Source organism: Cydia pomonella, chromosome 2 (genome assembly GCF_033807575.1).
Source record: "Cydia pomonella isolate Wapato2018A chromosome 2, ilCydPomo1, whole genome shotgun sequence".
Classification (NCBI taxonomy): domain Eukaryota; kingdom Metazoa; phylum Arthropoda; class Insecta; order Lepidoptera; family Tortricidae; genus Cydia; species Cydia pomonella.
Genome location: NC_084704.1, coordinates 32,235,192 through 32,259,844, shown reverse-complemented (window position 1 = coordinate 32,259,844; position 24,653 = coordinate 32,235,192). Strand labels below are relative to the sequence as shown.

Here is a 24,653-nt window from a genome sequence, read left to right as displayed (position 1 = left end):
ATTAGACTTACAGTCATTCTGCTAGCTAAAACAATAATAATAATAATAATTCAGCCTACATACGTCCCACTGCTGGGCACAGGCCTCCTCTCATGCGCTAAAACAATGCGTTTTAAAAAGTGTCTTTTTAAGTTGTTGTCCAAATATACAGTTGCTAACTGTTAGGTTAGGTTCGGCGAAATGAAATTATGCGAAAAATTGGTTGGGAAATGACATTCGACAAAATATTTTTTGGCAATGATTTAGAGAACCATCTTCAAGTTACCTGCGTGTTGTCTACAAGACTATAGTAGTAGTCCAGTATGAAGGTGACATCAGAGTAGTCGACCAGTCTCGCGATGCTCGTTAGAAGCACTAGGCATTGTAGGTCGCGTTCATCGCCCTGGACGCCTAGATAAGTGCTAACAGCGTCCACGACGCGATGGCTGCGAAAAAGATACGAAGAAACCATTGTTTTACCTGCATCAGACTCGAACCATAAAAAGAGAAATAAAAAGCCTGACATAGACTGGATATATGTACATATTCTTACTTAATGCACTTCGACGTCTTGGCGAGCAGCACGCAGGCCTTTTGCAGGTGCCGCCGCATGTTGTGCCTGGTGATGGCTGCTAGGAACTGCCACGGAAGTGGACTCTCGGCTGCTGAAGATGTCTGTTTTTGTAGGCGATCGAAGGCTACCTGCTGCATTAGGTTTACTACTAGCTCTTGCACCTGTAATAGCACATTACTTTAGAAACTGGGAAACGAAGGGTTGGGAAGAATCCTATTTGATGGTTGGATGCCAAGACGTTGTGTCAAAATGTGACGTTTAAAAACAAAAGAACGTTGTTTTACAGGCCTAGGTGTGTAAGGCTGTATGAAATTCCTCTACATATAATCTTCACTCATAGCACCGGATACGTAGTATTTCCGGACCTAATTTGAAGTTACATTTCGTTGTAAGTTTGAAAAAAAGGAGATTAAGGTGGTTCTCCTTTTGCGAATTTCATGCAATTTTATTCATAGATTTTCTTTTAATATGTATATTTTCTGCACTTCAAACCTTGATATTTAAGTAGAACATATTCGTTCGCGCAGAAATTAAAAATAATGTCCAGATATTACATATTATTGAAAAATGGTAGCTGAGCGAGCCTTCGTGAGGCGCCTAAAAAAAATTATATATATATATATATATATTTATATATCTTAAACTTTTATATATATGTAGGTATATTTAAAATACATATTTGTGTAAGTATAGTATTATAGTAGTCTCGACTTGAGTCTATTTCCATATCAACTCTTTACAATTCTACGACAGACTGTTTCTGTGCTTAGCCCAATGGTTGACTGGTAGAGATTGCTTCAAGGCGTTCAGTCCGCCATTTGTACTCTTTTTTTGTAAATTTGTGCAATAAAGTTTTAATAAATAAATAAGATTCACCGACAGTCGATCGGTCAGTTCGTTAGACACTTAAGACTTAATTTGAATGGTATTCCAATGGTCGTAAGTCGGAATATCGTCAGTTACCTAATTTTAAAACATCAATATGTGTAATCAAACAGTACCTTGGTTTCAGGGTCGCTCATCTGATGCATGGGGCCAGCGAGAAACGCGTCAAACACGTCGTCGCTCGGTCGTTTAACAACTATCTCGCCCAGAGAAGCGATGGCCGCTGTGCGAACTATTATACTCGCGTCTCGGCACAGGCTCACTAGAATCTGTCGAATATACGAGCAAATTAGTTTCCAATAAAAAAGATACAATTTACATCTGCCGGTATCGATTAATGAGATGCGATGCGATGAATAAGGGCTCATTTACACGCTGCCAGAACTCGCACGCGAGTTTCATTACATTGCGGTATTTGGTCGGTCGGCCGAATTGGTTGCAACCTCAATAGTCCGCAATGTAACTAAAATCGCATGCGAGTTCGCGTGCGGTCTAAATCAGCCCCAAGTTTCTTCTTCGCAGGCGAATGCATCCGTACCAGTTACAGCAAGCAACAATATACATATCTTTTATTCACAGAGAATATACATACACTCGTACGTTTCTTGCGCGAGAAAGTTGATTACTTTATCGCTACCGATCGGTCGATTGCTTTAACAATCAGTCGTTGTCAATTAGAGAGTTAAGACACAGTCTAAGAAATAATACAGTCGGTCGACGAAGGCGTCTAGACAGAGCAACCGTGCGGGGCGGGAGGGGCGGTCCCTGAGTTTCATACGCATACGCGCCATTGTTAGTATTCAGAGATATGATTTTGAGGGCTGACGCGTGTCTTAAATTATCAATCAATTTGTGCACAATTAACAACATGTGCTAATTGTTTGTTTCAGTGTAATCAAAAATATATAATGTGATATCAATTTTTAATTCAAAATGGCGGACCTGTTTTATAGCTTATTTTAAGAAATTACGAGTAGTGTAAGACTTTATTTAAAAAGCAAGAAATTGTTTCTTGCTTCTGTTTGTATATGTATCATGTAGTATTTGATGTTTTAATTATTTTGGAGAGTCCTCGGAGTGCCGATTACAAAAATGATATCCATTTTGAAATCCAAGATGGCGTACATTAATTTTTCTTAAAAATCGATATGGGTTTCATCTCCGAGGTTCCTCGGGGTTACGTTTACGAAAATGAGGTCCATTTTGGAATGCAAGATGGCGGACATTATTTTTTCTTAAAACTCGATATGGGTGTATTATTCGAGGTTCGGATTACGAAAATGACATCCATTTTGGGGGTTTTTAGGGGTGCAGATATCAAAAATAGAGTCCATTTTAGAATGAACGATGGTTGACATCACTACTACACACATCGACACCCATTTCAAAAAGTGACGTCCGCCATCTTTATTTACAAAATAGATGCAATTTTTAAAATCTACATCCCCAACAATTCAATTCAATTCAATTCAAATATACTTTATTCATGTAGGCCTAGCAACAAGCACTTATGAATAGTAAGACAGTATTACATATAATTATCTTAATCTAATTATCAGAGCAATTTATTGATGTTGTAAATATTATTCCATATATAATACTAATGAATATAATTCATAGATCAAATTTAATACTAAAACTTTCACAAAATATAGTCATGCAAAAAAAAAAATGTATAAAAAATACTAGTCTAGATTGTTTCTAGAATAAATTCTAAATGTCAAACAAATATAATAAAAACAACAAAGGAAATACATGCATTGGAATATCCATTTCATCATCATTATTCAAATATAATAAATAATTAATCATTTCGAATCACAATTAATCCCACGTTGTTTTATCATTCATGTAGTCTTGTGTGGTATAATAAGCTTTAGAAATAAGTTTACGCTTTACATGATTCTTAAATTTATTAATTGGTAACTCAGTAATATGGTTTGGAAGTTTATTATAAAATCTCACACAATTACCCATGAATGATTTTTTAATTTTATGGAGCCGAGTGAAGGGCACGGCGAACTTATGTTTATGTTTGTTTTGTTTATTAATATTATGAATGTCACAATTTTTCTTAAAATCGGCAATATTTTTATGCACATACAGAATATTCTCATAAATGTATTGACAGTGCACTGTCATGATGTCAATTTCCTTAAATTTATCTCTCAGTGAGTCTCTATGGTTCATTTTATATATTGCTCGAATAGCCCTCTTCTGCAGAACAAAAATGGTATTTATATCTGAAGCACCACCCCACAGTAAAATACCATATGACATAATGCTATGGAAGTAACTAAAATATACTAATCGAGCTGTTTTGACATCAGTTAACTGACGGATTTTGCTTACTGCAAAAGCTGCAGAACTCAGTCTATTCGAAAGAGTAGCAATATGGGGACCCCACTGGAGTTTAGAATCTAAAGTTATACCAAGAAAAACTGTACTATCAACTAATTCCAATTCCTCATCCTTCACAATGACACGTGTTTTTACATGCCTTACATTACTAGTGACAAACTTAATACATTTAGTCTTATTCTCATTTAACAATAAATTATTAACATTGAACCAATTTACTACTTTTGAAATAGCATCGTTTACATCATTGTAAGCTTGTTGCTGTCGTTTGACTTTGAAAATAAGTGAAGTGTCGTCTGCAAACAATACTATATCATGGTGGGTCTTTACAAGGAATGGCAAGTCATTTATGTAGATAAGGAACAGGAAAGGTCCCAATATTGACCCCTGTGGTACACCCATAGAGACCAATGACCCCGGTGATCGCTGTCCATTCACATCGACCCTTTGTATTCTACCATTTAAGTAGGACTTAAGTAAATCCAGTGCCGCTCCTCTAACTCCATAATAGTGTAGTTTCCTGATTAATGTTTCATGACAAACGCAGTCGAAGGCCTTAGACAAATCACAGAAGATACCTATAGCATCTCGTGAATCCTCCCAGGCATCGAAGATATGCTTAATTAGCTCAACACCAGCATCGGTTGTCGAGCGACCCCGTGTAAAACCAAACTGCTTATTATGCATTAAATTATTGACGTTAAAATGTCGTACTAATTGAGAAAGAATTCATTTTTCAAAAATCTTACAGAATGTTGGTAGCACAGATATCGGTCTAAAGTTAGTGGGGTCAGAGTTGCTACCCGATTTAAATAAAGGAGTTATTTTACTATGTTTCATTAAATCAGGAAACTCGCCGCAATCAACACTGTTGTTAAATATAATTACTAAGTCAGGCGCTATAATTTCTACTAAGGATTTGACAGCATGGACAGAGACTCCCCAGAGGTCATTCGTTTTTTTGACATTAACCGAATTAAACGCCTTTACTACATCGGAGGTACAAACACGTTCAAAATGAAAATCTCCACAACACTCTGGAGCGTTATCTTTTAATAGAGTAACAGCGGATGAGGGTGATGAATTTAAATCCTTAGTTGTGAAAACTGGTACGTCAGTGAAAAAATTTTCAAATTCTGTAGCTACTTCTAAATTGGAATCTATAATTTTGTTATCAATATTTAGTTTAAAATCATTCACTCTGTGTTTCGAGCGACCAGTCTCCACATTGATTACTTTCCAGGTTGCTTTAATAATGTTGGGACTATTTTTTATTCTTTGACTTAGATAATTTCGCTTAGCTATATGACAATCTATTTTAAACTTTTTCGAATATTGCTTGACATGTTCTTTAAATTCATCACTCGTGTTAAACCGCCGTTCCTCATACAAGGCATACAGTGCACGTCTTCGTTGATGTAAGTCCGCAGTAGCCCACTCACTAAAAACTGATGCACCACTAACTACGACCGATTTTGAAGTAAATATCGCATTATAATGATCCATAAAAGTGTGAAAGAATGAATTATACATACTATTTGGACCCATATCGGAAGACAAAAAGGGTAGCGCCTGAACTAGACTTTGCTTCATTCTTTCTACGCGGTCCGAGGTTACTGGTACAAAAGTTATTTGTTTTCTCAAAGTATTTTTCCTTAATGTCTCAAATACCATTAATTGACCTAAGTGGTCTGATTCTAAATTACTGATAACTTTTTTAGTAATAGGAACAATATCAGTGAAAATATTATCTATACAGGTTGCACTAGTAGCAGTCACTCTAGTAGGCTCCATAAACATGTGGTTGAGATTACCAGATTTGAATAGATTCAACAATCTACAAGACATTGTTGAATTTTCCAGAATATTTACATTAAAGTCGCCGCATATAAATAATTTCTTACTCGAAGATGATATTTTAAGTAGCACAGAATCCATTACACTTTCAAATATTTCAAAATTACTTAATGGCGGCCTATACACACAGACAACAATAAATTGCTCCAATTCTACTGCACTTAGTTCTATAGTCCGTTCAACAGACATGGATACAATATCCTTACGTTCCTTAAATTTTAACTGACTATTTAATATAATTAACGACCCACCATGTATGGAACTAATTCTGGTGAACGAACTTCCCACCTGATGATTATTAAATTGAGGCATTAATTCATTATTTGTTAACCAATGTTCAGTAATACATAAAATATCAACATAATAATCGTTCATAAAAAGTTCAATCTGTAAATCTTTTCCTCTAATACATTGAATGTTTTGATGCACCAGGTAGATATACTTTCCATGTTTACAGTATTTTTCATTATATTTATTTAAAACTAAATTGCCAGAGACAGAATCTTTTGTCTTAACAGCTAGTTTAAATCATTGGTTATGACTGGAACCAATTCCAAGCTCATACTGGGCTGCTCAATAGGAGCAGAGTTGTCTGCCAAATTCTTGGCAGAAATGTCAAGTAAATAGGATAGCGATAAAGCTATTTGTCTCTTGTAATAATTTGAAAGGTAACACTTACCTTTAGTCAAGAACACCATAGGCATATGGTATTTACTAACAAATTTGTTAGTGTCAATTATGATAAACTTACTACTATATGTACAAAGATTATATAGAGATATATTCAACTTATGTCTAATGTTATTTTCTGCCTCTGACATTTGCTCACAATAGGGGAATGTGAAAATAATAATTTCATGCACTGCAAGTGAATTTAACTGTTCAAAGTATTTAAGTAAATTATTTTTGTTCACATTTCCCCTATTACCCATAAGAATTAGCAGTGTTGTCTTAGAATTAATATTACTGTCATTTAAAATTTGTTTTAAGATATTTTCAAAGCTACTGTGAGGCAGACAATTGCTGATTGTACTAAGTCCCTTTAGGTAATAGTTTAAAAATGAGCTCATATTGCTCCCAATTTCATCACAATACATAATAATATTAGGTTTAGGTGTGCTTTGTTGTGGAGTGTGGAAGGAGCTATTATCATTTATTTGCTGTTGTGGTAAACTGTCACACAGGCTTGGATCGAGTACACTGGTCAACAAATGTCCAGTCGCTTGCTTACATGCACATGACTGGGCATTGGTCAGCGACTCAAACCGCTCTGAATTGTGCTTAATCTGGGATATTAAATCATCCATGGCTAAAGAATATTCATTAATCACCTTTTTCGAACTCTCATTTATTGTTTCTAGGGATTGTATAGAATCCTCCAAACTCTGAACTTTTGATTTTAAAATCTGTGTGTCAGTTTCATACTGTAGTTTACTATGTTCTAATTGAACAGAATACAAGTCTAACTTATCCACTAAATTAACATTAATTTTACAAAATCTCAATTTCTTAAAAAACAATTTATTCATTTTTGATAACCTCTGGTTTTTTTTTAATCATTCTATTTAATTTAATATATTTTTTGAGTTTGTTTCCGCTGCAATTTACTAGTCTTGGTGTGGTGGATTCATTGATTAAATCTATACTAACAACAGGGTTTTCAATTGGAGCGGCAACCAACTGTGAGTCGGGCCGGACCAGTTCCTCGAATAAGTTTTGAGTGTGTGCCGCTGCAGCAATATTTTGGGCCTCCTGTAGCTCGTAGATTTGCTCGTGGGCGTCGTGCAGTGCTCTCTCTAATGAGTTGATGTCTGTCAAGGCCTGTTCATATGTTGCACTACACTCAGTAAACTTGTCAACCGTCTCCTGGAGCCGGGCCCGCTCTGAATTTACATCATTGTAAACATTTTCTAAAGAACATAGTTCCTTCTTTAACTTCTCTATACTATCAAGTGATAATAATAGTTCCTTTTCACTATCCTCTCTTTCACTAAGCAATTGAGCACACAATTCCTTGGATTTTTTTAATTCCAGCAAGGTAATTTGGAGTTTGTCAGCCTCCTGCTGGCGAACCGCTGCAGCTGCTCTGCGAGTTAGCATTATAAATATATTTTATAGTAGGATAGACCCAAAACAAACCAGGGAATTGCTTACTCAACCAACAACCCAGAAAACAACACCCATGACGACATTTTCAAAAAAGTGGCGCCCGCCATCTTTATTTCCAAAATGGACGCCATTTGTAAAATTAGTACACATAAATACATACATACATGAAACCTAAAAACATTTACCTCCTCTTTTGGGCAGTTGTGTAAGTCTGTGACAACCCTAGGTAGGTACGGTGACCTTGAGCGATGTCGGCATTTACGCAAACATCAAAGGCATCGGCCCACTGTTACTTTTTACACTGTGATTCAGTTGCTAATCTAAAACATCACTCACAGGTACATCACGTATGCATCTAAAGGTACCGTACGGCAACTGCGTAAGGTATGTTTAGTTCTGAAAAGCCAAATTACATACCCCGAGGTCGTTAGGCTGCGGCGGCGGTCCGTCGACGAGCTCGCGGTGCACCAGCGCCACCGCCGCCTTGCGCACGGCGGCGCGCTCGTCGCTCACGCAGCGCGCCGCCACCACCATGAGGCGGGACACCGCGCCGGACCCGTTCAGCTCCTGTACCATACACAAACAACCTGTTTGTAAACGGAACCAGCGATAACCACACACCGTCGAGTTGTATTAGTAAACACGTACGTATTGAAACAGCCTGTCGCAGCGGCGGGCGAGCATTAGCTAGTAGCAATCTTAACGCGATTATACACGGCTCGTAATAGCTGATCATGGGGTATTTATACACCCACGGAAACAAAACGCTTGCGCGATGTAGGAATCGGCCCACACGTTACAGCGCCATCTATACGGTGATACTGTCTGAAATCCAGCAGGCGGGCGAGCTGACACAGGGCAAGGCAAGCAAGTTTATATTTACATCATAGAAAACAAACGCTTGCGCGATGTAGGAATCATGTCGCACGGAACAGCGTCATCTAGCGAATGATTAGTTAAGTAAATACTTACTGAAACCGCCTGTCGAAGAGGTGAACGAGCACTAGCCAGGCAATCACTAAGCAGAGCGAGTGCTCGCGTTCGCAGCGTACTCGACACGTCGTTTACGCGGTCATACACGGCTCGTAATAACTCGGCGTGGGGTACGGTGTGCGGGCGTTGTCGGAGCAGGCCTGCGGTATCGTCTTCGGCTATTATGTCGGGCTGCGAAAGAACATAAAAATATGGCTTTTGTACTCAATCTTCGATAATCGAGTGGTGAATTAACCTTAACCGCAAAATTGAGTACTTTCACTTTGAAATAAAGCTCAAAATAGATTCACCTCTTTCTTATGAAGGCTCAAAGGGTCCACTTTTCACTGTTAGTGAGCATGTGGTACGCGACGCGCACTCAGCACTCTTTAGTGAAAACTAGACTCTACGAAACATGTCCCACGGTTGTGAGTAAAGCCGTAAAATTAATTTTATGTTAGCGTATGACTCACGACAGTTTAAATTGCAACTATTCTTAGTGTAAGGGCTGAGTGGACGCTCGAGCTGGCGTGCAGCGGGGTGGGGCGTGCGGCGTGCATGTTCAACAAATGCAAACGTATAGCAGCGGCCTTAGTGCACGCTGCTCAAATCACTCGTGAGCCCGACGCCACGCTGCACGCCCCGCCGAACGTTCCGCTTCGAGCGTCCACTCAAGCCTAGCACTGAGGGTTATTAAATGCAATGACAAAAAGTATTGACTTTTTTTAAAAACCACGACAGTGGCAAACAATCATACGTCCCGCCTGATGGTAAGCAGTCACCGTAGCTTATGGACGCCTGCAACACCAGAGGTATTAAATGCGCGTTGCCGACCCTAAAACGCCGCGACTCACAATAGTTTAAATTTATCTGTAGGGCATTTAAAACTATCGACTCTTGAGCACATATTAGAACATGTTTTTTACCAGGTCTATCACGGAGACCGGTGATCCACAAGTTAAAGCCGAAGGATCAACCTTTGTATACATATGTGGTATATGTGCGCACATGCAGCGAGTGTTGCGTGTCGGCCTTTTGACATTACATGCAAATGTGTGGTGGGGTTTGAAATTGTAATGGGCAGACAACTTCTTTATGGACTTTTCATTAGTTATTCGCTACCACTAGGGTTTGCACGACGGATCTGAAATGTATGGGAAGATCCGCGGATCCAAATCCAGATCCGGATAATTTCATACATTTCGAATCCGGATTGCAAACCTAGCTAGCTACCACGACCGGTGTAACCTGTGTCGACGTCCGTAATAAAGGTACAAAAAAAAAACGCGATAGACCCAGTATAAACATGTTCTGTTCCTCAGGGCTATTAAATGCAATGTAATTGTTAAGATTGCAAAAAACTTCTAACTGTAACAAAATTGCTCAGTTCATGCTTACATTGTGTTCCTGGCTGCTTTCATCATCCATCGGCACGGGTTCCGGGGCCGGAGTGTCCGCAGCACTCCCTCTACCTTTTTTACTCTTCGTCTTCTTATTTTTTTGCGGCGTAGCTTCAATCGGTTGGTCTTTGACAGGTGTGGCCGGTTCAACCGTCACCTCTTTGTCAGACGTAGCCAGTTCAACAGTCGCATCTTTGACAGGCGTAGCTGGTTCAACTGACTGATTAGCTTCATTAATTTGATTGTTAAGTTCATTAAACATAGCAAATTGGAGATCTATATCACCAAGCTCTATAGGCCCGGGCAGATCAGGCAGCTGCTCGTTGTTAAGTAAAGACATAATGTAGTCATCACATTCAGTTTCAAGGCCTATTGTAGCATCTTGTATCCCGGAGTCAAAAATGTCTGGTCCAATTATTGAGTCAGTACTTTGAGACTCATTGATTTGAAGGCCCGATGGACCTGGTACTGGGCTTATTGGTGTTGTATTTTGAGTACCAGATGGTCCGGAAGTGGGATCACCTGGCATTGGGTCACCAGCCGGTGCTATATTTTGATTATCAGATGGTTCGGGAGTGGGATCACCTATCATTGGGTCATCAGACTGGGTTACATTTTGAGTATCAGATGGTCCGGAAGTGGGATCACCTGGCATTGGGTCATCAGCGGGTGCTACATTTTGAGTACCAGATGGTCCGGAAGTGGGATCACTTGGTATTGGGTCATTAGCCGGTGCTATATTTTGTGTACCAGATGGTCCTGGAGTGGGGTCATAGTTCACTGCTTTTTTTATTGCATTTTCAGGAGCCCTTGATAATACAACGTAACAGTTCGGCAAAGGTGTGGAGGTATTCTGAATTTTCATTGCTGTTATATTTTGGTTCCCTGATTCTTCTTGATTACTAGATGGAGCTGAAGTCTCAGAGTTTTCTAGTTGGTTTGACGATGGTTCGACAGATTCTTGATTTTCCGATTCAGCTGCTAATGCATGAAACATCAATACAAATTATAGTTAGGTAGAGTAGTTACTAGATTTGACATAATCTTACTGTATATCCAATTTAAACAAATAATGATTGAAACTGATAGTCTTAAAAGCAAGAAGTCATCAGTCCTTTGAAACCTTAGTATTTTTATTAGTAAATGGCGCAGCGCCATCTACCTCAGCTTCTAAGCGGATACAATATTTTGTACTACAAAATTATTTTATCTAATTCATTTGTCAGTCAGTGTAGTATACCTGGTAGCTCAGTCGGAGGCGGAGGTGCGGCGGATTCTTCTGGATCGTTGTTTAACAACTGCCCTATCAATTCCTAAAAGAAAAAAATTACATTAGGTACCTATTCATCGTTAGTGTCAAATTTATAACATTCTCTTGGTGTCAATATTTACAAAGGCGCACTAAGGGTGCATCTCTTATCTAAAGACGCAAACAAAGACCTTGTTTGAAAGCGTTACCTCTTTAGACGTGAGAGCAGGTGTTCTGGAAAAGACGCGCAATTTAAAATAATTTATCACTTGCTCAAGTTTTTGACGCATATCACAATGTTTTACAGAAAAATGTGAAGAAACAATCTGAGAAATTAACCACTTTAAACAACAAGAATATCAACTAAGGGTACACTTTGACCGTGTTGGACAACTTCAGGATACAGCGGACGATGAAACGGTCCGACTTCTGATACTCATCAGCGCTGTGCGCACTCTTGTGGACAAACCGGACCTCCAAGTTCCTAAGTTCCACACAAAACAAGCCACCTCACGTGGAAATTACCGTGCGAACAGCTCCGTCTTTGAAGTGTAAGACATACCTCACCCGAGGCATTGCGACATTTGCGACCACACGTGCGTTTTCCGTGGGCCACGCGCGTCTATACAGACCGAGGTGTTCGCACAGCAATTTCTCCGCGAGGCAAATCGTTCTGTGTGATTCTGCTTATTACCATATAATAGTGACGTACCAATGCAATATGCCGGTGCGACACTTTAGCCGTGTTGGACAACTTGAGGATCCAGCGGACGATGAAGCGGTACGACTTCTGAGGCAGGATACTCATTAGACCAATCACTAGAGATACGCGGGCGGACCGGACCTCCGCGCGCTCCTGAAATATCACCAAAATAATTCACGTAATTAATTTTTTATGGTTCCAATCTATCATTTTTTGTGAAGATTAAATATCCAACGCGACAGAAATAAGTTGGGAAAAAGAGATGTAAATTTCTACAGCACGTTCAAAATTGTACAATCGAGTAATTGAAGCCAGCGTTTTTGTAATATTTTAAGTAGTTTTTATAGTTCAAGTATCAGAAAAATGTTACTAAAATAGGCAGTGGCGTAGCATAGGTCACTCGCACCCGGTGCGGATCCCAAATTTGCCGCCCTCTTATTTTTGTCATCCATTATAAAAAATTTGGGCATGGTGTAAAAAGAGTACTTTTATTAGTTTTATTGAATAATTTATTGAATTGAAAAGTGAAATTAACATTTTTTGACATAGAATAGAAGGTAGAATATCACTTAGAAACATTACAGAGAAAACTTAATAGAATAATCTGAATAATGGAGAAATCGCCTACTTCACGAACGCTATTTTACGCACGAGTATCATTCTAAGCTCAACTCCTCAACGACCTCAACTGAACTGAAAGATTAAAATTTAACTTTTCTAGTCTTCCTTTCAGCAAAGTTTTTGATCACACTTTCAATATTGAGACATTTATTTAAAATAACATTGAAACGAAATAAGTTTCCTAAATAATAGTTATTGAGAAACCTTGTGCTTGCATCACCCATGCATAGAACCTGCATAGGTACCCGGATTTGGTAACAAAAAAAATGACGAAAAAAACACTGGAAGAAATTAACTTTTTTTTTTTATAAAAAAAATAAAAAAATAAATTTAATTTTTTTTTTTTTAACTGACACCTCCGCAGCGCCGCCCCCGGCAAAGTGCCGCCCGGTGCGGACCGCACCCTCCGCCCCCCCCATGCTACGCCACTGAAAATAGGTGAAGACATTCTTGCTGTTAAGTTCCATATAGTCTGCCAGATCCTAGTTTTGAGCTGGGTGCATAGCCAACGTGCCAATCGTGTACGCTCCATCGTGAATTAATCGCAACTGTCACTTTTGCAAACCAGCAGTGACGAGGGAAAATCCCCCGCGATACCAAGAGTGTCCGCTAGCGCGGCGCCAGCGGCCGCCGCACGAGGGATCACTTCGGCGCATACCGGGATTCTCTATCGAGAGGGTTTACTGACTATTGTGCGCATGTTCTCCCCATCGTCCGCTCAGTTGCCCTCTTTGATGCTCCATTTTACACCTTAATGTAATTGAAATAGGGAAGAATTTATATGGACTAATAAACATAAAGTGATATGTGCTGCGCTCTGCCTTAAGGATAATCCTTTTAAATAGTTTCAACATTTGCTCGTTATTATGACAAAATAAAAAAAATCATGAAATTAAATTCTTCACGTAAATAACTCACCAAACCATCACAGGTATAGCAGAGATGTTGTAGAAGAGTTATGAATGCGGAAAGGGCCGAGTTGCCATACTTGGTCAGTATCAAACCCGAGTAAGTTACATATGATGCTCTGACTAAGTTCTGAAAAGAAGAGTGTCAATGCAAAAATATATATAAAAACATAACAATTATTTAGCCCTTTAATATGATTTGTAAGAATGTCAATGCAGAAATTTTCTTTGCAATATTTTTTTTGGCAAACTTTTAAACCTATGATGATTCTCAGACAGTTTTTAACTCACTACATGATCCTTTTATTTTGTAAAGCTTGTTTTGTTTAATTTTAAATATTTAACAGTCTGTTTCAATATTCACCTAGGCATACTTTTCATGTTGTCCTGTTAGTCCTCATTAGACATATAGGGCTCGGTAGTGCATTGTAATTTGAAATTGAACCAAACCAGAGGATGTACCGTGAAAAACGAACATCTAAATTGTATTATCTGCCTCTCTATTGTTACAATAAGCAAGAGCATTAGAGAGGCACATAACGAAATTTCAAAAATTTCGTGTTTCGTGGTAGGCCTCGGTGCCCAAGTACTTATAGCCCTTCTAACAAGAAATGAAACAAATGTTACTTACATTGGCACTTTTATTGTCGACGGAGGCAGCTACTAGTTTTGGCAGCAGACATTTAAACAACAGCTGGATGGCGTCTGGTTTAGGATCCCCGTTTGAGTCACACAAGAGTATATCTATCATCTCATAAATTACTTGAGAAATGTTGGCTAGTTCTATTTTGTCTGAAATAAATGAGAGAATATTAATAAATGCACTAAAGATAAAGATATTTTATTGATTAAGTAAGTATATTCATATATGTTTTATGTTAACCTGTCTATGTGCAATAAAGTGACATACATACATACATATTACAATGCGCTTATGATCATCAATTAAAGCTAGCTCTAACCCTACACCTCTGACCCGAGAAGATCTGTAAGTAAGACTGTAATAAAATGATTAATAAATAGCAAATATTTTGAGGAGGTGATTTATTATGCAACAACTTTAGTGAAATATATATAGGATAGTCCATGTTCAATCATAAAAAAATCATGAAGAGAAAACCGATTACAAGTTTATATGATGCAAGGTGTTTTGAAATAAATTTAGAGTTTTAGGTAAAGTAAATGTGGTTTAAAGTATTTTGTCGCCTGGCTCATTAGGGCTTGTGCACAAATCACGCGAATTTTTTCGGCTACTTTTTTGTCCCCCTACCCCTGGTGATATTTGGTGAGGTTCTTGGCTAACCCCCACATAACCACACATGTATTTTTATTTTATTTTTTTCATTCGACCTAATTTTAAGATGAATAGTATTGCATAGAGTAAATCTGGCTTATACTCGCTATTTTGAAGTGCTAAGTGAAGATTTATGTTTAACGAGACCGAGAAAGACCGAGAACTCAACAGACGTTAACAAGCTTTTCTTAATTAAAAAAAGATGCATTCATGCGGTATGTGGGTTTGGTCCACGAGACCCTTGTAAGCCATTATTTAAAAAACTAAACATACTGACACTTACAGCCATGTTCATATATGAACACGCAAAGTTTCTTAGACAAAATCCTGAATTATTCGCTAGGCCTGTACAAAACCCAATGTTACGGGAAAGGGATATGTTGAAAGTTCAGCAGCCTATTTCTAAAACAGCCATATTCAGGAAAAATTGTTAAATTAAGTCAGCTAAGATCTATAACCATATTCCTCTCGAACTAAGAGTTTTGCCGCAAAAGCGAGCTGTACGTTCCATCTATGGACTGGGCGCTCGAGTATCCCTAAGAGAGAAATTTAAAGATGCAAGCATTCTTACCGTTGCATCTCAATACATACTTGAGAATATTATGTATGTTCGGAAAAACATTAACGAATTCAAGCTTAACAGTGATATCCATAACTATAACACTAGAAACAAGCATAAACTTGCTGTGCCCGCCCACCGCCTCCGTAAGGTTAGTACGTCTTTCGTCGGGAACTGTACACGTTTTTATAACAAAGTTCCCACTGATATAGTGAATTTGCCTCTTAACAAATTTAAGTCACACGTTAAGAGCTCTTTGTTAAGTAAGGCGTATTATGCTGTGAATGATTTCATAGATGATAAGGATGCCTTTAAGCCAGTAGCTTGATCTTGATAGTATGATAAAAATGTCAGTAATAGTGTTTTCGTTTTCTTCCTGTGAAATAACCATACTAGCGTCCAGTAGAACTGACACAAGAGAACATCATGTTCTCGTTTGATTGTATTATTTTAGTTTTGGACACTTAGAGACCTTATACACCTCTAAGATTTTATTTTATTTTAAATTTTATTTTATTTTAATACCTATTTTAATGATTTGGACACTTAGAGACCTGTACATCTCTAAGTCAATTTTAATTTTAATTTATAATTTAGTTTTATAGGTAGGCACTCCTTATGAATAATATGTAGTCGCGTTTATGTGGCGCTATGCCGTCTTTAATGTAACTTACAAGCACAAATCTTGTATCTCACAATTTTTTTTTAATTATATTTATATTAATACAACCCGGCAGCTTGAACATGTCATGCTCGCTTAAAAGTCTTTACTTACGGTGGCGTCGTTGATCGGGTCGCCACTTTCCCGAATGAAGGTTGAGGGAGGCGATGGCTGAGATACACGTCATACTCGTGAACGGGTGCTGTTTGTGGAGACCGGTCTGTTTAAGCTTACACGGGGTACAGGTTATGTTAAAGTATGTAACTTTACTTTTGAGTGACATTAACGTGAGACACTTCATTCGGTTCTTGTCTGTTTTAATTTTTTTGTCTTTTAATTATTTATATAAGAATTCAAGCCTTGGCGACCCTCTACATCTCTAAGGATAATTTAATATATATTTTTATATTTTATCTCTGACACTTAGAGACTTATACATCTCTAAAGAATTTTAGTATTTTATGGTTTTATTTTTTTATCATAGTTTTTTTTTGTGTAATTTGACATTTAGAGACAGTATACATCTCTAATAAAGTCTTTATTATTTCATAGATTCGATATTTGTAATTGTTTTTTTTTTTTTTATTTATTGTTTGTAAAAATGGACATGTAAAAGTGCCCCTGTGGCCTATTTGCTGAATAAATGTTTGATATTTGATATTTGATAATATATTTTTGATAAAGCTTCGATCTTGGTTAGTAGACAAATGTTTTTATTGTATAACAAATAATTTAACATGAAATTGATACTTTAAATAAACCTAACTTACAATATGTATGGTACATTAATAAGAATAAACTAGCTTATTTATTAAATTATTACGTTAAATTATATTAAAATTTATGCCTTTAAATTATATGCTGATATCGACCCTTTATATATGACATTTTAGTATGTATTATGACATTTAATCATTTATGTATTTTGAAGTACCTAGGTAATTTTGATTTTGTATAATTTTAAAAATTAATGTTAATGTCTGTGTTGGTTCTAAACTACCTATAATGTAGGTATTCTGTGTAAATATTGTTGAAATAGTTAACTGTAGGAATATATATAATGTTTTATGATGTAAATAATATACTTACGAATTGTTGTGTAAATAATTAGCGTAAGAAATTCCTTTGCATGCCCTTAATGTTGGCGAGATGTGTGTACTTTATTACCTTGTGTAAAACCTTACAACACCTTATGTAACCATGTCTCTGGCAAAATAAATATTTTCAATTTCAATTTCAAAAAGTATGTGGTAGACATTTTTTCTTAGTTTCGTTCACTATGAAAAAATACACGTGAGGTCTCCTTATATGTTTTATAAGGCCCCTACCCCAACGTGATGTCTTGATTTTTTCGTGACCCCCCTCCACCCCTATCAAACCTCGCGTGATTTGTGCACAAGCCCTTATGAAATCATACTTACCTATATCAAGTTTGTTAACAATAGCACCACCAGTAAATTCCACCAGGTTACTAAGAATATCTTCAAAATTCATGTCAGTTGGATTCAGATGCAGGGCTTCAATGACCGCTCTAAGAGCTTTCACAAATGATGCTACTTCTTTAATCACAGAATTCACCTCCCGGGTCAATTGCTTTAAGTTGAAGTAGTTGTCTTCATTTTCACAAATTATTTTCGGATAACCAAGGCATCCTAAGGACTGTGCAAACAGCTGGGAATGATAAATGTGGTAGGCTTTGTATCCTGGGATAGACAACATTTTGAAGTACACACGCGCAGCCAGAAGAGCAGTGTTCCGGTGCTCGTGAGACATAATATTTTTACTACCATTATCAATATAATATGCTAAAAATGCTAGCAACTTTCGAGGATTCACTTCACGTGATAATACGGCCCATGATTTCTCTTCCTCACTGCTAGAGTCCTTGAGCCATTCGTCCACGGCTGACATAATTTTACGAAAAACTGAGCGAATTTCCACATTCTCCAGAATGAGTGCATATTGTTCAGGAAACTCTCCGAACTCGAGGAACTCTGAAAAGTAGATAGCTTCCACCCAACCGTTGTCGAGCTCGGCTAGCCGTAAATAGTCCAGTTGATGTGTGACTCTCAACATTTTTGTATTTTTTAATACACTATATTCCGACTTCAAGTCATAATCATTACAATTAATACCAAAAATGAGGTTAATATTGTTTAAACAGCGGCTTTACAAAACGCGCGTTCGCGATGTTTATTGACCATTTTGTAATTTTGACAAATGAATGTCAATTGTCAAACTCCACTTGACAATTTTTTTTTTTTTTTTTTTTTTTAATTTATTACGAGCATTGGCAACTAGGCCATCAGCTCAAGCATGAAATACAAAAGTAACATAAGTACTTATAACCTTGGCGTTGAAACTCTAGGTCCATGGGGTCCCAGCGCGCACAAGTTTTTTGGAGAAATCGCGAAACGTCTGGTTGACGTAACTGGTGACCGAAGAGCTGGCGGCTTCCTCGCACAACGAACGTATCAGTATTGCGATACAACGAGGAAATGCCGCCAGCATCCTTGGTACAATGCCTCAAGGGCCTCTTTTAGATATAAGCTAGTTATAGTATTCATCTGTATATATCCATTATGTATATTGTTATTGTCAATAAAAATAATTACTTCTTATAACTAATTCACATAAAAATGAGACACGAATCTAATAGTTACACGAGATATTTACAATATTTACAAACTACCTATAGTATGAGTAACAAATTGATAGATTACAGGATATAATTGTGGATATTTCAAAAGGCCCTGTACTGAATTTGGCAGAACTTGCAAACCAGTATCCATACACATAGCAACAAACAATAACCTTTGTAAATTAAATGAAGGACAATGGAAAAAAATATGTTCAAGATCACATACATCAAAATTACAATGTGCACAAACAGCAGAATCACTTAGCTCTAATCTAAAAAGATGTGCGGGAAAACGAGCATGACCAATGCGCAATCTACATATAGTTGTAATAAATGCCCTTTCTACATATTTTCTTTGGTATTCAAACCACGACTTGGAGCTGGGTGCCGGCACTATTTCTGCAAGCCATTTCCCTTTGACTTCTTTGGATTTAGACCATGAGTTATTCCAACGTCTAATCATAAGTTCTTTAACAAAAGGTACTAAATCGGATTGAGGTACTTTTAAATCACAAACTTGTATATCTCCTGTAGATTTGGCAAGCTTGTCTACTAGTTCGTTGCCAAAAATTCCTGAATGTCCCGGAACCCAGCAAAATTCAACAGTAATATTTCTATTCAACAAAGAACTTAAACAACTTCTTAACTTATAAATTAAATAATTTACAGATGCACTTACACATTTACTTTTAAGCGCTTGTAAAGCGCTCATGGAATCAGATAGAATCAAAAACTTATTTTTAGTTATATAATAATTACGAATATGTTCTAAAGCATAAATTATTCCTAATACTTCAGCCGAAAATACTGAAAAATAAGTACTACATTCAAAAACTTTTCCTATGTTCAAAAAAGAGTCAAAAAATGCAAAACTGGTCCTATCTTTAGTTTTAGAGCCGTCAGTATATAACTTAACAAAATCAGTCTTATCATCAAGAAACTCCAAAAAGTCATATTTCGATTTAAATTTGACCAGTTCAACAACCACGTCTCGCATAATATCATTGTAATCATGTTCAAAACAGGGAAGCAAATTAGACCAATACACTATATCTTGAAATTCAAAGTTTAAATAAGTTATAACATCACTTATGGAAGAAGAATTAGGAAACGGTATTAAATTATAATTTGGAATATTGATATTATTTAAGTATCTATAAATTACTTCGTTACCACGACTAACTAATTTAAGAACATACTTGTCAGTGATGTAACATCTGCGTACAAATAAAGGAACAATGCCAGCCTCTATTTCCAGAGAATTAATTGGAGATGACATCATAGCCCCCGTAATAATTCGTAGGGCCCTATTTTGGATAATATCTAGTTTCCTTAAAAGATGGGTATTCGCATCAGCAAAAAACATACAACCATAGTCAAAATGACTTCTAATTGTCGCGATATATATTGTTTTAAGGACCTTAGGGTCTGCACCCCATTTTACTCCAGTTAACGACTTCAATATGTTTACACCCAGTTCAGCTCTTTTAGAAATTGAATCAATATGAGTTTTCCAAGAAAGATCATAATCAAGAAATAGGCCAACGTATTTGACAAAAGACTGAGCAGGAATAACGTTAGAATTGTATAAAACTTGAGGATAATGTAATCCATTTTGAGAAAAGAGAATTACAGAACTTTTGGAAACATTAACCTCAAGTTTTAGCGAATTTGTTAATATGCTATGAATATTACGCAGACAACTGTTCATAATAGATTCACCATTTTTTATGTCATTACAATTTACATATAAAACCAAATCATCAGCGTAAAATAAGTGCTTAACAGAAGACGGAATTTGTTTCATGAAACAAACCAAACTTAGAATGAATATAAGAGGAGATAATACAGAACCTTGAGGAGTACCCTTTGTAGAAACTTTAGAACCTATTAATGTAGATCTATTAACTTTTAGAGTTACAGATCGATTGTTTAGAAAATTGAATAACCAGCGTAAAATATGACCAGGAAACCCTAATAAAGATAAACTTTTAATAAGGTATGCGTGATCTATATTATCAAACGCCCCTTTGATGTCTAAAAAAACCGCCAAAGTATATTGATTAGAACGAAAATTGTTCTTAATATCCCCAATTAAACAACTTAAGTTATCTATCGTGCTTTTACCTTTCCGAAAACCATATTGAGTACTTGGAATGACTTTGCTATTTTCTGTAAACCACTCAAGTCTATTTATTAAAATGGTTTCAAAAACTTTCGCAAAGCAAGACGTTAAGGAAATTGGCCTATATGACTCAACACAATTAGAATCCTTATAAGGTTTTAGTATCGGGACGACATGTTGCATTTTCCACGTTTGACAATTTTTGAACACATCAAGAAAAATTATGTTAGCCCGATTAAGCCTTGTTTTTTTTTTTTTTTATTTTTTATACCACGACGGTGGCAAGCAAGCATACGGCCCGCCTGATGGTAAGCAGTCACCGTAGCCTATGGACGCCTGCAACTCCAGAGGTGTTACATGCGCGTTGCCGACCCTTTAAAAATCTGTACACTCCTTTTTTGAAGAACCTCATACTGTAGACCCTCGGGAAAACCTCGGCAGGTAGCTCATTCCACAACCGGAGCGTGCGCGGGAGGAAGTTCCTCTTAAACCGCACAGTGCGTGACCATTTAGGTTCTAGGGTGTGAGGATGAACACCCTGCCGACGGCGGGCGGTGCGGTACACTATCCAACAAGTGCGTAAGTCAGTGTCCCCTATTATAGAGGGGATAGTTTTTGTACTTTCTCAGTCTAGCAGAGAATACAATATCTTGGTGATAATTTTCCTGTTTTCGTTATTAAAGTTGATCAAAGAATTTTCTTGATTCTCATGTGTGCATATGTGCGTATGCGTTGAATCTTCACTAGTGTAATTTATACCAGTTACTGAACGTACTAGAAATGACAGATAGAGAAATATGTTATCGGTTATCCAACTTAACCTATGAATTGATCATATTAATTTTATTGTGAAATGAAGCTGCCTTTATATTAAATCCAAGCAGAATAACATCTCTATAAATATAAATTAACGAGTCTCATACAATGGTTTCACGAAAGCCAATAAGTTGGTTTCTAACCGATCAGGGCCGGTCGGTTTCCTTTGCTCTTGTAACCGGCAGTGGTCTTGCATTAACTGCAGCCAAGTTTTTGCCTCACACCTTTTTCCTACATAAATACAAAGAGTTCGTTCAGAATTACACGTAAGTTTTTCCTCAAACGAGAAACTAGCAGATGTTTAATACAAGTAATGTTCATAATGCTCGTTAATCGACAACACAACTTTATGCTTAATATTCTATTTCCAGAGACGGTAAGCCAGATCCCTTGCCTAGAGAACTGACCGAGAGGTATAAAACATGCCTGGATGTCCTCAAACTGTCTGACGTACATCGGAAACTTGTCTCCCCATTTACAGTGTTTGGCTTTGATTTGTTTCATGCAGGTAAAAACATTTTGTCAGGCGTAAATCCTCAACATCTACAGTTAAATAGAATCCTAAAATAAAACTAAAACTAAGAAAAACCTTAAAATTGTGTAATAATAAAATAGTAGTAGTTTGATCTAGCTGTGTTTGAGAAAAACAGATAAAATATTTGTTATTGGCACACTGCATCTGATTCACAAGTCTATGCGAAGTTTGAGTGAGACAACGCTACGCGCGTATTATAGTGACATCCCACTTGCATGTCGGAGCGATATTTGAATTGGACACAGTGTGCCATGCCCCTACATGTAAAGTTAGTCAAGAGAGGACTGAAAGTGATGACAGCAAACATGGGGAATGTGTACATTTTGTGGGCAAATTCATATTTAAATTGGGTGGTTAGGTGGATTCATATACTAGCCATGTCTTACCCAACCTCAACATTGGCAGAATCATCAACACCTTGATGGAGCCATAACACGAAAAATTGATTGATTACTATTAAACTATTATTATTAAATTATTATTATTTGGTTATTGATTGATTGATTGTTATTGATTCATTATTTGAGTTGATTTTAAATAAATAAATAAATATTATAGAACATTATTATTACACAAATTGACTAAGTCCCACAGTAAGCTCAATAAGGCTTGTGTTGTGATTTTAATTGTATACATATCTTATATTAATAGACTTACTTAAACTAGTACTTTAAAAAATAAATTGTGTGACAATCTGTAAATTAAGGAAGAGCGGTGTTGCCCAATACAGGCAAATTTTGCTTACCAGGTAGAACTATCCCCTACTTTATAAACACCTGTATATTTAATGAAAATAAATAATTTAAATTTTTAATTTAACTTATTAATTGATTAAAAAAATCTGCTTGTATGTTTTTAGCATGCAGCATGATGAATATGTTGATTATTTGTTTATTTATTTAGATAGCCTAGTAATAAATAGGTATTACCAAGTATCCCATTGTTGGGCACATCTTGTTCTAATTCCATTGAAAATAAGTTATATTACTGTTGTGGTTTCAGGCAGCAGTAGTTCAAAATATGGTGTGGCAGTGGGGATACCTGTTAATTATACATACAAATCAGTTGCAGACATAGAAAATGCTGATATTAAAGTAAGGAAAATCGAATAAAAATTCATAACTATGGGAAGAGCTGTTGATAATTTGCAGGAGACTTATTCCTTAGTGTTTTTATAATTTTTCCACATAACTCAAATTAGTGTGAAAAGGAAAGAACAGAAACTTAAACCTTTTTATTTGCAGGTTAACCAGAAAAAAATAGATTGGACATCAGAGGCAGGTCAGAAACTGGCAGACTCCCTGATTCTTCCTGAGAGAGTTCAACAGTTTGCTATTTGCAGAGAGATCCTTATGACACAGAACAATAAGGTTCAATATGAAGCCACATTTCCTTTTATTTGTATATTTTTTGTATACAACTTAACCACATACCTAAATAGGAAATTGAACCTGTATGCTGGCCCGGTAGCTATGCGTGGAACTCTGTATTCAATAGCAGGATTATTTGGTGTGGGCACCTACTTCCTTTTAAAAGATATGTCAGAAGTTTATTATGAAACTGAGGTGGACAAATCATTGTGTGCATTAGGCCCTGAATATGTGGAGGCGGGAGTCATTTTTTATGATAAGATACTCAAGAGGAACCAAGCACTGAGAGAACTGATGGGGGCAGAAGGAGAGAAGAAATACAGTAAACTTGGAAATGAAAACTTCTTTCTAAGACAGCCGCGGTTGGCACTGGTGCATAGGAAGTTGTATTTTGAGAATGAGTTAAAGAGACTTGAAACACAGGATAATACAGCTGGAAAAGATGTGCAAGAATAAAACCAAAGATGTTTTGTGCAAGCAGGAATTTTAAGAAATTTAATCTAGGCTGGATTGGAAAATTCAAATAAAATAATTAGGTAGATTACTAACATTCTTGCGATGTTCTTAATTATTTATTCCCGTATTTCTACTAGAGTACCAGTTCCCATTTCCCTGTTTCTCTCTATCCCAAGAGAAAAAGGCTGAAAGCATAATGGCTGTGAATTTTGAATTGCGATATATTTGATCAGTTGTTGGCCTATTGTTGTTAGGTCACTACACTCTTTATTTTACATTCCAATATTCTTAATAAATAAATTTTCATGATGTGAAGCTATTCTCATATTAGGCAAAGGGGCATGGCATGCTGCGTTCGATTCGCACGTCGCTCCGAAGGTTGAGCGAGACATCGCTATGCTCGTATTATAGTGACGTCTCGCTCGCACGTAGGATGTGAATCGGACGCAGTGTGCCATGCCATGCCCAATACTCTCAAATATGGCTCTTCATCTCTTGTCTTTTCTACACAATTTTTTAGTCCTATCGCTTTTGCACATGTAACACTTACGCGCTTATCATACTGATGCTATTTGCAG

The 24,653-nt window shown here is 36.9% G+C and overlaps 3 protein-coding genes across 3 annotated transcripts in view; 1 reads left to right on the top strand and 2 right to left on the bottom strand.

Moving 5' to 3' along the window:
- LOC133515380 (uncharacterized) overlaps positions 1 to 18,347 on the bottom strand; it is a 50,338-nt gene extending 31,991 nt beyond the window's left edge. Inside the window, exons 1-11 of the mRNA XM_061847911.1 lie at positions 17,554 to 18,347; positions 14,250 to 14,410; positions 13,629 to 13,748; positions 12,099 to 12,242; positions 11,378 to 11,450; positions 10,136 to 11,118; positions 8,738 to 8,929; positions 8,183 to 8,332; positions 1,555 to 1,707; positions 533 to 714; positions 266 to 425 (exon numbers count right to left, since the gene is read on the bottom strand). Coding sequence (XP_061703895.1) covers positions 266 to 425; positions 533 to 714; positions 1,555 to 1,707; positions 8,183 to 8,332; positions 8,738 to 8,929; positions 10,136 to 11,118; positions 11,378 to 11,450; positions 12,099 to 12,242; positions 13,629 to 13,748; positions 14,250 to 14,410; positions 17,554 to 18,208 — 2,973 coding nt within the window. The 5' untranslated portion in view covers positions 18,209 to 18,347. The remainder of the gene's footprint in view (positions 1 to 265; positions 426 to 532; positions 715 to 1,554; positions 1,708 to 8,182; positions 8,333 to 8,737; positions 8,930 to 10,135; positions 11,119 to 11,377; positions 11,451 to 12,098; positions 12,243 to 13,628; positions 13,749 to 14,249; positions 14,411 to 17,553) is intronic.
- Positions 18,348 to 18,384: 37 nt separating this feature from the next.
- On the bottom strand, positions 18,385 to 19,954 carry LOC133515379 (uncharacterized). Its single transcript, XM_061847909.1, has 2 exons — positions 18,758 to 19,954; positions 18,385 to 18,481 (listed from the first exon to the last, which is right to left on the bottom strand). Exon 1 carries the CDS (start codon positions 19,768 to 19,770, stop codon positions 18,814 to 18,816), a length of 957 nt encoding a protein of 318 aa, XP_061703893.1. The 5' UTR covers positions 19,771 to 19,954; the 3' UTR covers positions 18,385 to 18,481; positions 18,758 to 18,813.
- Positions 19,955 to 21,534: 1,580 nt separating this feature from the next.
- Positions 21,535 to 24,169, top strand: LOC133515377 (transmembrane protein 177). The gene is made up of 4 exons (XM_061847906.1): positions 21,535 to 21,980; positions 22,086 to 22,222; positions 23,252 to 23,343; positions 23,494 to 24,169. The coding sequence occupies exons 1-4, from the start codon at positions 21,823 to 21,825 to the stop codon at positions 24,073 to 24,075; spliced, it is 969 nt and encodes a 322-aa protein (XP_061703890.1). The 5' UTR covers positions 21,535 to 21,822; the 3' UTR covers positions 24,076 to 24,169.
- The last annotated feature ends 484 nt before the right edge of the window (positions 24,170 to 24,653 follow it).

Bases quoted from the DNA above. Each gene is read 5' to 3' on its own strand.
- LOC133515379 (XM_061847909.1), bottom strand. From the start codon at position 19,770: ATGCGAGACGTGGTTGTTGAACTGGTCAAATTTAAATCGAAATATGAC.
- LOC133515377 (XM_061847906.1), top strand. From the start codon at position 21,823: ATGGTTTCACGAAAGCCAATAAGTTGGTTTCTAACCGATCAGGGCCGG. The intron at 21,981-22,085 runs GTAAGTTTTTCC...TTCTATTTCCAG, and splicing joins GAGTTCGTTCAGAATTACAC to AGACGGTAAGCCAGATCCCT. The intron at 23,344-23,493 runs GTAAGGAAAATC...TTTTATTTGCAG, and splicing joins TAGAAAATGCTGATATTAAA to GTTAACCAGAAAAAAATAGA.